The sequence below is a fragment of the Chiloscyllium punctatum genome, chromosome 18 (genome assembly GCF_047496795.1).
Source record: "Chiloscyllium punctatum isolate Juve2018m chromosome 18, sChiPun1.3, whole genome shotgun sequence".
Taxonomy (NCBI): domain Eukaryota; kingdom Metazoa; phylum Chordata; class Chondrichthyes; order Orectolobiformes; family Hemiscylliidae; genus Chiloscyllium; species Chiloscyllium punctatum.
The window spans coordinates 80,653,034-80,665,464 of NC_092756.1; the positions used below are offsets into that span (position 1 = coordinate 80,653,034).

A 12,431-nucleotide genomic window follows, 5' to 3' on the forward strand; every position below is an offset into this window, starting at 1 on the left:
GTCTAATTTACCAATCTCTTTTAGCAGTTTACATATTCCAATTAGGTCTCGTCTCACCCTTCTAAACCCGAGTGAGTATGGGTGTAAACCACTCACAGCTGGAACACTACAGTGTTTTTGTTGGTGTTGAATGAGTTTCCAGAGGCTGGAGGTTTTGAAAGGTGTCACTCCAGGGGAGGCAGGGCTGACTATGACGCATAGCTTGTGTGTTGGAAGGAGCTACAGGTTGATAAGCAACGCGCGCGGCTGCATTACAAACAGAACCTTCCTCAGTCCTGGGGATGGGATTCGAACCCGCAGCTCCTGGGCTCAGGGGCAGGGACGCTACCCGCTGTGCCATGGGACTGCTGCCGAGATCGGCACCCCGTGGGAAAGAGAGCGCTGCCAACTCGATCTGAAACCTCCGAGTCTCCTGGGAGCCTGGAGACTCTGCGCTGTTCCTGAGACCGCTGACCTGGTGGTGGCCTTTTTCTTGTAGTCCCGGGCCCACACCTTCCGCAGCAGATCGTCCAACTTGGCCGATTCCCTGCCTTGTGCGGCGCCGTCCTCATCCTCTGTGACGCTGACAATGTCACGGTAGAAGAGGGATGTGTCGAACCCACCGGGTTTCCTGAGATGCATCAGGTCCAGGATGATGCCTGCGCACAGAGAAGGCACTGACACTCCACTCACACCAACAACACACTTTATTAACATTTCTCGATCGATAATACCTTTTCACAAAAAGACCTTCTCCCCTTACTTTCCTCAGATCATTCAAGTTCTTGCCCAGGGTAGAGATTATGAAAGCAGGAGAGGACATTCACTCTCCCAGGCTGATCGTTACCCCCTCCTTTGACTGTCCAACAGGTTTTTTTTCTCTTTGAGCTCTACCTCCATCCATCATTTCCTTCTCTCCTGACATCATCTTCTGTAATATATGCCAACCTTTTCCTAGCTCCCATTGGTGCTGGACTTGAAACGTTAACTATGCTTTCTCTCCACAGATGCTGCCAGACCTGCTGTGTTTTTCCAACATATTCTGTTTTTGCTAGAAGATTAGAATGGTTTCTTTCTAGGTTGCTTTTGACCCATATGATTTCCTGGGGTGGTTTTGATTGACTGAGGAGGGTCTTGATTAGATTGGTGCTGGAAAAGCGCGGCAGGTCAGGCAGCATCCAAGGGGCAGGAAAATCGACTTTTCAGGCAAGAGCCCTTCATCAGGAATGAGGCTGGGAGCCTTTGGGGGGGGGGTGGAGAGATAAATAGGAGGGGGTGGGGTTGAGAGTGCAATAGGCGGATGGAGGTGGGAGGTAAAGGTGATAGGTCGGAGGGGAGGTTGGAACGGATAGGTGGGAAGGAAGATTGACAGGTGGGACAGGTCATGAGGGCGGTGCTGAGCTGGAAGTTTGGAGCTGGGGTAAGGTGGAGGGAGGGGAAATGAGAAAACTGGTGAAGTCCACATTGATGCCCTGGGGTTGAAGTGTTTCGAGGTGGAAGATGAGGCGTTCTTCCTCCAGGCGTTGGCTGGTGAGGGAGCGGCGGTGAAGGAGGCCCAGGATCTCCATGTCCTCGGCAGAGTGGGAGGGGAAGTTGAAATGTTTGGCCACAGGGCAGTGTGGTTGATTGGTGCGGGTGTCCCGGAGATGTTCCCTAAAGCGCTCTGCAAGAAGGCGTCCAGTCTTAACGTGGTCTTAACATGGGCCCTGTACATTTATATTATTCTCTCCTGAGTCAGTAGGTGTATAGCAGGGGGGAGGGGTTATGAGGAGAGGGGAAGAGAGGAGCAAGTGGTTGAGGTTGTGAGAATCCCTCCTCCTGGTCTCGGGCAAGCTCCTAAGACACAGTAGGTCACTCCCTGCCCCTCAGTTCCATCCACTGGTGGGTCACCAGCTCCTGTTCCAAAACTGCCTTATGGCCACTCCTGAGGGACATGCCTCATGTGTCAGCCATAACAGTCAAAGCAGTGAAGAGGTTTTTACGTGGAACTCCAGCCTAACCCAGTTTGATGTCAAATGAATATGAAGCACAGTTTTTAATCGAGTCAAATCCCTCCATGGTCTTGGCCCTAATCACCTCTATTACCATTCATGGTCCTACAAGGTATTGCATTTTGATAAAACAAACAGGAATAGGACTTCTAGAATTAAAAATAGGGCCTTGGGCGGTGTTGTAGAACAGAAAGGACTAGCGGTTCAGGTACATAGTTCTTTCAAATTTGCATCACAGGTAGAAAGTTGAGAGTGCGGTGCTGGAAAAGCACAGCCGGTCAGGCAGCATCCGAGGATCAGGAGAGTCGACGTTTCGGACATAAGCCCTTCATCAGGAAGGAAGGGCACTTAAGAAGGCATTTAGCACGCTTGCCTTTATTGCTCAGACCTCAGCGTATAGGGGTTGGGACGTCACGTTGAGGTTGCACAGGACATTGGTGAGGCCTCTTCTGGAATACTGTGTCCAGTTCTGGTCTCCCTGTTTATAGGAAGGATATTATTAAACTGGAGAGGGTTCAGAAGAGAATTACCAGGATGTTGCCGGGTATGGAAGGTTTGAGTTATAAGGAGAGGCTGGATAACTGGGACATTTTTTTACTGGAGTGTCGGAGGCTGAGGGGGTGACCTTATAGAAGTTTGTAAAATCATGAGGGGTGAACTTCCAGAGGAAGTGGATGCAGATACACTTACAACATTTAAAAGATATTGTGTTAAGCACACAAATAAGAAATCTTTGGAGGGATATGGGTCAGGAGCAGGCAGGTGGGACCCATTTAATGTGGGATTATGGTCAGCATGGACTGGTTGGGCCGAAGGGTCTGTTTCCATGCTGGATGACTCTAGGTATTTTCCAATCAACCAGTTATAAAGTCGCACATTTTAGGAATGAAGCTTAAGTGAGGATGTAACATACTGCAATTCTTTTGCCCAGTTGCTGACAAATAAATAGCGATGTTTGATGGTAATAATCGCCCACCCACCTGTCTCTCGGAGGTCGCTGGCCTTGGTCCGGGCCATTCGTGCTTTGGAGCTGTCTTTGGCGTGGGGGTTGTCGTTATTGGTGAACAGCATGATGCGCTTGTGGCTCAGTTTGAGGCGGACATCACTGAAGAGGTTGGAGCAGACCCAGAGAGCGTCAGCCAGCGAGCCGTCCGTGCTGTGTCCGATCTGATCCTTGAAGGAACGCTTCCCTTTCTCTCCCTCGAACTGGTCCAGTTCCAACACTCGCTTAGCACCTGTGTCCAGGGGGATGGATTCACGTTAGGACATCGATCGGCTAAACATACACCAGCAAACGGCCCAATCTGCTCACAATCCAAGACAGTGACAGAGACTGCAGGAACCTGCCCATACACCTTTCAACCCGAGATGGAATTTGATTGCATTATGATCATTTTATCCCCTGAGGTTACTCATTGAACCCTGGCTCATTATAGAATACTGGAGGCAAGAAGGTGTGTCACCAATATGTGTCACAGGTCAATGTTTCTGGAACAACAATTAAATCTAAATCTTTTATTTCGAATTGAGCAGCGAGTTTGTCTATCTTGCTACGAGTGCTTTCGGATTCAGAGAGAAAAGCTTCACTTTTGTTTTAATCACTGTTCTTTGCACAGGCCTTATTTGTGAATATACTCTCACGAGGAGACTCTTTGTCCCTTCCTGTCCAACTTGACTGGTTGTTACTCTCATTACCAAGACTTCACTTTTACAGGTTTCCAAATCTCCCTTTACCCTCTTGAACTGTCCTACCTGTCCATCTCCTTTCACATCTATCCAATCCATCCCTCCCGATCTATCACCATCACCGCCCCAACCTTCATCCACCTATCGCATTCTCAGCTCCCTTCCCCCCCAGCCCCACCCCCCTCCCATTTATCTCTCAGCCCCCGACCCACAAGCCTCATTCCTGATGAAGGGCTTATGCCTGAAACGTCGATTCTCCTGCTCCTCGGACACTGTCTGACCGGCTGTGTTTTCCCAGCACCACACTCTTCAACTCCCTTTACTTGACCCCACTTGAAGCATGTAACACCTGATTCAGGGCCTAGTTTTTTTTAATTTCAAAGATATACACGGTGGCACAGTCGTTAGCACCGCTGCCTCGCAGCGCCAGGGACCCGGGTTCAATTCCCACCTCAGGCGACTCTCTGTGTGGAGTTTGCATATTCTCCCCGTGTCTGCGTGAGTTTCCTCCTGGTGCTCTGGTTTCCTCCCACAGTCCAAAGATATGCAGGTCAGGTGAATTGACCATGCTCAATTGCCCGTAGTGTTAGGTAAGGGAATGGGTCTGGGTGGGTTGCGCTTCGGTGGGTCGGTGTGGACTTGTTGGGCCGAAGGGTCTGTTTCCACACTGTAAGTAATCTAATCTGATCTAATATACTTTAGTCATTACATAGTCAGTGAAACGATTCAGTTCTATGCAGTAGTATTTGAAGAAACAAACAAACATTGGAGTTTGACTCAATCCAACAAACAAACCTAAGGCATTTCTTACTTGAACTAGATTATATTTACATACACCTGAGGCAGCAGGAAGGTGCAGTACCTGAACAGACCCCCATTTAACTTTGGCAGGCAGACCTTACGTGGTAGTCTTTCCCCACTCTGTGCCTTGGCGGCAGCTGCCCCAAGCTTTACTGCATCCCTCAGCAATGTAGTCTTGGAACTTGGAATGTGCCAAGCTGCAACTCAATCAAGGATCAACTCCTTGCTCTGGAAGCACCTGAGGAGCAGGAAAATCGACATTTCGGAGCTTTCCTGATGAAGGGCTTTTGCCCGAAACCTCGATTTTCCTGCTCCCCGGATGCTGCCTGACCTGCTGTGCTTTTCCAGCACCACTCTAATCTTGACTCAAATCTCCAACATCTGCAGTACCCACTTTCACCTCCTTGCTCTGGAAGACCAGCAAGTTTCAGGCAGACCAAAGAGCGTCTCTCACTGAGTTATGGTCCACCAGGCGCCCCAGTCTAACTTTACTTGTATGCTGAGCCCAGGGCAATTTCAGTGAAGCAATGATTAAAGCAAAGAATTGCAAAGGCATTCCGCTCTGAAGGAGTCATATCAGACTTGAATTGTTAACTCGGTTTCTCCCTCCACAGATGTTGAACTCCTCCAGCATTCAGTGTTTGTTTCAGATTTCCAGCACCCTCAGTATTTTGCTTTTATCCAATGGGGTGGATAAATACGATAAGGGGGGAGAAAAAGCAACAGCAGCAGTAGTTGCATTTATATATCACCGATCACCATTTCAGACATCCCGACGTGTTCACCAGTCAGTGAAATACCCCAGTGTTCGGCCCAATTGTCATTTCTCAGCAATTTACAGACCACCCGGTCATTGTAAAAACCCAAAGAGGTGCGGACACTGGAAATCAGAAACAGAAACCGAAATTGCTGGAAAAGCTCAGCGGGTCTGGCAGCATCTGTAGAGATAAATCAGAGTTAATGTTTCAGGTCCAGTGACCATCCCTCATAATTGATAGTAGCAAGGAAAATGTTGGTTTTTATGCGTAAGATAAGGGTGGGGGTGGGGGGGGGGGTATAAGGATAAATTATAAGTGGAGATAAGAGTCGAAAGAGAGTTGGACAGACAAAGGAGTGGATAACAGATGAGCCTGGGAGGATGAATAACTGCTAATGGGGACAACTAGTAGGTAGGCCGGGCTGGAGGTACACGGTAAGTCAGGCAGCGTCAGGAGTTGGAGATGTTGACCTTTAAGGGTAACATTTCTTCAGGACTCATTAAGGGGGACAATTAGTGGCTAACATAATTACAAGCAGCTGACAATATCACGTTGGTGTTCACTGCTGCACTTTCCACATTGCAAACTGCATGGAGCAAGCCTCCAAGCTAAGAGTGCAGGCAGGAGATCGCCACAGGTAGCTTTAAACAGACGGGTCCTGAACATTTGTCAAAACGTGTGGTGCTGGAAAAGCAGGCACCAGCTGCAAACATTACCTGGTGTGTCCAAGTCATGGAGGACGTAAACATGCTTGAAGTCTACAGAATTCTTGTGCTTCTGAGTCCCGAAGAAGACGACAGCCAAGAGATCACGTTCACTGCTGATAATCTTACTGGTGTATACCCTGTGAACACACTACAAGCAGACAGTTACATTGGTCAGCAGCGGAACAGCCATAGCTCTTGGGGGAACCAGAAAGCGCTGGACATTCAGTCTAAAGCAATGCGAAGCAGTCCATAACTACCACCTTAAACATTCACTCCCTCTGTCACTGAAGTACAGCTGTGTGCACCATCTCCAAGATACACTGCAACACCGAGGGCATAGGTTTAAGGTGAAAGATTTTAAAGGGACCTGAGGGGCAATTTTTTTCACACGGAGGGTGGTACGTGTATGGAATGAGCTGCCAGAGGAAGTGGTGGAGGCTGGTACATTGCCAACATTTAAAAGGCATCTGGATGGGTATATGAATAGGAAGGGTTTGGAGGGATATGGGCCAAATGCCTGCAAATGGGACTAGACTAAGTTAGAATAGAATCACTACAGAATCCTTACAGGGCAGAAAAAGGCCCTTCAGTCCAGCAAGTCCACACCAACCCTCTGAAGAGTTTCCCACCAGGATCCATTCTCCTATTACTCTACATCTATCCCTGACTAATGCACCTAATCTACACATCCCTGAACACGATGGCCAATTTAGCATGGCCAATCCACCTAACCTACACATCTTTGGACTGTGGGAGGAAACCCGGAGTAATCCCACACAGATACGGGGAAAATGTGCAAACTCCACACAGAGGCTGGAACTGAACCCGGGTCCTTGGTGCTGTGAGGCAGCAGTGCTAACCACTGAGCCACTGTGCCATCCTTAATTTAGGATACCTGATCGGTATGGGTGAGTTGGACTTGAAGGGTCTGTTTCTGTGCTGTACATCTTTATGACTCTATCACTCACCATGGCTCCATAGTTAGCACCTTGCAAATCCACAACCTCTACCTCTCGAAGGACAGGATAAAGATCGTAGGATTACCACCCCCTGCAAACCACGCACCATCCTTATGTGGAAATATATCGCCGCCCCTTCACTATTGTTCAGTCAAAGTCTGGAAATTCTTCCCTCACAGCACTCTGGGTGTCCCTACACCACAGGAACCAAACCTACCTCTAACTGCCCTTCTCAAGGGCAACTTGGGGGGGGGGGGGGGGGGGGAGTAACAAAACCAGAACTACCCACAAACTTCCTCGGCAATAAAAGGCTTCCTCTGGCAGCCGTTGCTCATGCTGAGTCAGAGAGTGTAGTTTTACAAGGGCAGAAAGGCTGTGTTAGCCACAGGGGATTATTTTATTCCTAACATGAAACTTTCTCTTCTCAAGGTCCTCCTCTCTGCTGGAGGGTGACTAATTATCTTTCCTGAGATCTGAAGCCAAGTTCCAAACCCAGTTCTCTTCCAAGATCATGAAAAATGTTGCTTTTTCTCCCCCTGTAATTTCAAACTTGTTTTACTTCTGTAAACGCGTGTGACAGATGTGAGCTGAGCACAGTCAGGGAATTTGCAGGTGGTGCTGTTCCCATCTGTCTGCTACTCTTGTCCTTCCGAATGGGAATAGTTGTGGGTCAGGTGAAGGAGCTTTGGTGAGTTCAGGTTAGATTAGATTCCCTACAGTGCGGAAACAGGCCCTTCGGCCCAACAAGTCCACACCGACCCTCCGAGGAGTAACCTACCCAGACCCATTTCCCCCCCTGACTAATGCACCTAACACTATGGGCAATTTAGCATGGCCAATTCACCTGACCCGCACATCTTTGGTTGCTGTAGTGTATCTTGTAACCCAGCGGGGTTCGGACCACTGGGTCACTGGGCCTGCATCATGACTACTACACTATCAGAGCTGTACAGTCATGTCTACAGTGGACATACCAGGGATATTGGTGTTGAGCGTGTTGCTGGAAAAGCACAGCAGTTCAGGCAGCATCTGAAGAGCAGGAAAATCAACGGTTCGGGCTGAAGCCCTTCATCAAGCTTTTTGGGTCGATTTTCCCTCTCGTCGGATGCTGCCTGACCTGCTGCGCTTTTCCAGCAACCCGCTCTCAACTCTGACCTCCAGCATCTGCACACCTCACTGTCTCCCATCCCAGTGATATCGCCAGCCTCCTCTTACCTGAATAGTCATGTCGAAAGCTGAAGTGTCCTCATTGTTCATTTCAAACATGGCTTCTGAGGCATCGATGAGGAAAATTAAACTGTCTCTTCCTGCGTATCTAATATCCTCTAAAAGAACAAATGGAAAAGTGGGGAAGGTGACTGTGTGAGTAACTACATCCTGCTCGTTACATCCATCTCTGCTCTGACCCAGCCAGGAATTCCCTGCCCAGTGAAGCAGTTGAATGTTTGTAAGACAGAGATAGATTTTTGAACAGTACAGGTATTAAGAGTTATGGTGAGCAGACGGGGATGTGGAGCTGAGTCCATGAAAAGATCAGCCATGATCTTATTAAATGGTGGAGTGGGCTCGATGGGCCAGATAGTCTACTCCTGCTCCTGTTTCTTATGTTCTTGTTACTTCCGTTCCCCTGCAACGTCCCAACGCAACTAACACGCGTTCCCCTTTGGGAAAAGTGTGTAACTGTGGTCTAACAGCCTTCTAACCACTGTAACCACAGCACCTTCACTCAGAGAGGCCGACTTGGGAGAACAGAGATATCAGCCTCTTCAAAACCACAGCAAAGTACTGCAGACGTTGGAAACCTGAAATGAAGACAGAAAATGCCGGAGACACACAGCATGTGGCACTCGCTGTTGTGCGGCTGCAGGGGGAGGAGGGAGAGTGAGGAGGTGTTCAAGACCCAGGTGAAGGAGCCATCCTCAGACCTTCTGCAATTTGTGGCTAAGATACACAGGAGGAATATTGTGCCATCTACGGTGAAAGTTTAAGTGTGTTTGTAAACGCAGAACTAAGAAAGGCAAGGGATATTGTGAGGAGGATAGCACTAAACGTCAAGAAGTGTCATGGTAATGTCACCAGGCAGAATCCTCTGGAGGTGTGGGTTCACATCTCACCACAGCAGATGGAGAAATTTGAATTTAATAATAATCTGGAATTAAAAACGATGCTGATGGCAATCATGGGCATTATCACTGGACTATTAATCCAGTGACCCAAGTCATGTTCTGGGGACCCAGGTTCCAATCCCATCCAGGCAGATGATGGAATTTGAATTCAGTTTCACAAAAAATCTGGAATTAAGTGTCTAATGATGGCCATAAACCCATTACTGATTGTTGTACCAACTCATCTGGGTCACTAATGTCCTTTAGGGAAGGAAGCTGCCATCCTTACCTGGTCTGGCCTACATGTGACTCCAGACCCACAGCAATGTGATTGGCTCTGAACTACCATCTGGGCAATTAGGGATGGGCAATAAATTCGAGTCTAGCCAGTGAGACCCTCATTAAAATCCATCTAGTTCACCAATCCCCTTTCGGACATGGGATCTGGCAATTCTTAGCGATGTGGCTCAGGAATGGCCTTTGAAATGATCAAGGGACAGCTAAGGATGGGCAATAAATGCTGGCCTCACCAACACTGCCCATCAGTGACTAAAACAAATACAGGGGAACCTCGATTATCTGAACAAGATGGGCAGGCAGTATTTCATTCGGATAATTGATTATTTGGTTAACTGATTCAACACCTCTCCTCTGGGGCTCGGAGTTTTCTGAAGTTTCCTTTTTCCTCTCTCTGCCTGCCTTGCTCCCTCTCACTGTCTCAGGGTTTGTATCTGAACAGGCACACACTTGTGTGTTAGCTACCTGCCGCATTGCTGAAGCCTCCCAGCTGGGTTTAGGGTACACCCCTGAACTCCAGGGAAAGTGTGCGGAGAGAGAGAGAGGGAGAGGGAGGGAGAGAGAGATAATGCAGTCAGTCATTTGGAGACGGTGCCTGGGCTCCCATTGATGTCCAGGACTGTTCACGGCAGCATTTCAGTAAGCCAAGATCATTTTTAATCATTGTAAGACACAATCAGTGTTAGAAACACCTCTTTGATGTAACGTTTCTATCAGGACCTTGAGATTTCCTTCGGATAATCCGAAGTTTGGATAATTGATATTCGCATAATCGAGGTTCCTTTGTATACGGACAGGTTGATGGAATGAGCAGTCATGTCATTAACTCAAGAGACATGTGAAGAGATATGTTTGGGAGAGGAAAGTAAGTCAGACTGAAGAGTATAATTCTGACTGGGGTGCAGGAGCAGAGGGACCTGGGGGTAGATATGCACAAGTCATTGAAGTTGGCAGGGCAGGTTGGAAAAGGCCTATGGGATCCTGGGTTTTATAAATAGACATATTTAGTAAGAAAAGTAAAAAGATTATGGTGAAAATTTATAAAACACTGGTCTGCCCTCAGTGGGAGTCTACTATCCAATTCTGGTCAGGTGTACAGGGTGCTGGTGAGGCTATACCTGGAGTACTGTGTATAGTTCTGGTCCCATAAGGAAGGGTGACCTTACCGAAACATACAATTCTTGAGGAGGCTTGACAGGGCAGATGTTGAGATGATGTTTCCATTACCGGGAGAGATTTGAATGAATGGACATAGCTACAGAATAAGGGACAATCGTTTAAAACCGAGATGCAAATGAACTTCTTCTCCTACAGAGTAACAAATGTTTGGGATTCAATATGCCAGAGACTTGTGGAGGCTAGATCACTGTAAGTACATAAAGAGTAGGTAGGTAAATTTTTGAAATATCATAGAATTGGGGCTTATGAGGAGCTGGATCAAGAGAGGAGTTGAGGCCTAGGACAGATCAAACATGATCTTATAGAATGGTGGGGCAGGTTTCATTGACTGAATGGCTTCCTCTAGCTCCTGTTTCTTATGTGTAATGTAATAAGTGTGGAATGTGCCACCTTTGTTTTCCGGATACAGACATATCGGTGATTTTATTTATGTTCTGTGTACCTTCGTTATCCTCAGCTTCTTCTGGATCCTCCTCATCTTCATTCTGAAAGTGTGCGTGCCAATCCGCCATATCTACTGGGTTGGAAATGTTTCCTTTCCTGTCAGTTTGAAGCACAAGAGACAACATTAACGCAGGAAACGTTCTGGAGATTACAGTATTGATAAGGGGGAGACAAATTGGGGGAGCTCGCTGACTGAATTGCTCCTCTGCAATTCAAGTCACTTTGGACATGGCCGATTTCTTAAAGAAAACATTTTTGTTTTTTTTGTTTCACTATTTGTTTCACTCTTTCAAGACCACACGGGTTCCCTCTCGTGTAAGAACACAAGGAAGGAGCAAATGCAGGGCATGTGGTCTTTTGACCATGTTGCCCCATTCAGTCAAAGAATGGCAGATCTTCCACACAAACTCCGTTTTTCCATAGTGCCCTCGTTTCCTTTGGTAGCCAAAACCATATCAATCTTTGTCTGGAATATATTCAATGACTAAGTATCTACGGCCTCTGGGGCTGAGAATTGGAAAAGCTGATGGATTGCTCTCAGACCACATCTGCTGCTGGCCCCTCTGTGACTTACAGCTTTTTGTTCTCAAGGGTATTAACAAAAACAATCTGGGAAACCAGGATTCAGGCAGAGGTCAGACATGAACACGAAAAATGGAATAGACTTGAGGGGCCGAATGGTCCCCTCCTTTGTTCCTTGATGTTTATGACACAAAATGCGTGGAAATTATGATTTTCTTTTTAACTGAAATAATTTCCCAGGATGGTGCTGTCACTTTAAGACAGGAACTGCTGTCTCTTTAAAAGCGAGGGTGCTGTCACTTTAAGAGAGTCGTTTTTGATTGACGGGGAAAGAAGATGATTCGGCCAATCAGAAGCTTTACATAGGAGGCTGCAGAGCCAATCAGCAGGAGATATTGGTGATAGACATTCTCGGTAACCAATGGCAGGCGAAGGTAGGTAGTTAACGGCCTATCAGCAACAGAGGCTGTTCCAACCGTAACTGTGATTGACAGGGACATTGTCCAATAGGCAGAGGGGATGGGGCTAATTGTGGCCAATCAGAGACAGAGGTCAGCTTCCGGCGCGTAGAGCCACTGGAATTTGATTCTGGGGGAAGGAGGGAAAGAGAGAGAAGGAGCGGGGGGGGGGGAATAGGGAGAAACAAAGCAGCCAGGAGCAGGAGGAGGAGGAAAGTCAAACGGCGCCTCACGCTGATCCAAAGGGAGAGCGAGTCCGCGGGAGGAGGCGCCGGCGGCTTCAGCTCGATCACATCCCGCTTCCGGGGAAATCTCGCGAGAGCGGGGAGACTGCGCAGGCGCACGGGCAGGAGGATGGGCGGGGCTATTCATTCACAGGAACACCCACGTCCCCTCCCCCTCCCCCCACACTCCCCCCACACCACTCCCCCATACTCCTGTCCCCACACTCCCCTCCCCCCACACTCCCCCATACTCCTGTCCCCACACTCCCCTCCCCCCACACTCCCCCCACACTCCCCTCACACCACTCCCCCATACTCCTG

The 12,431-nt window shown here is 48.2% G+C and overlaps 1 protein-coding gene across 3 annotated transcripts in view; it reads right to left on the minus strand.

The window, feature by feature from the left end:
• xrcc6 (X-ray repair complementing defective repair in Chinese hamster cells 6) overlaps nucleotides 1-12,213 on the minus strand; it is a 35,436-nt gene extending 23,223 nt beyond the window's left edge. For all 3 annotated transcript variants that reach the window (XM_072588572.1, XM_072588571.1, XM_072588570.1), the window contains exons 1-6: nucleotides 12,120-12,213; nucleotides 10,905-11,002; nucleotides 8,097-8,206; nucleotides 5,932-6,070; nucleotides 2,951-3,205; nucleotides 455-638 (exon numbers count right to left, since the gene is read on the minus strand). In XM_072588572.1, coding sequence (XP_072444673.1) covers nucleotides 455-638; nucleotides 2,951-3,205; nucleotides 5,932-6,070; nucleotides 8,097-8,206; nucleotides 10,905-10,974 — 758 coding nt within the window. In that variant the 5' untranslated portion in view covers nucleotides 10,975-11,002; nucleotides 12,120-12,213. The remainder of the gene's footprint in view (nucleotides 1-454; nucleotides 639-2,950; nucleotides 3,206-5,931; nucleotides 6,071-8,096; nucleotides 8,207-10,904; nucleotides 11,003-12,119) is intronic.
• Nucleotides 12,214-12,431: the final 218 nt, after the last annotated feature.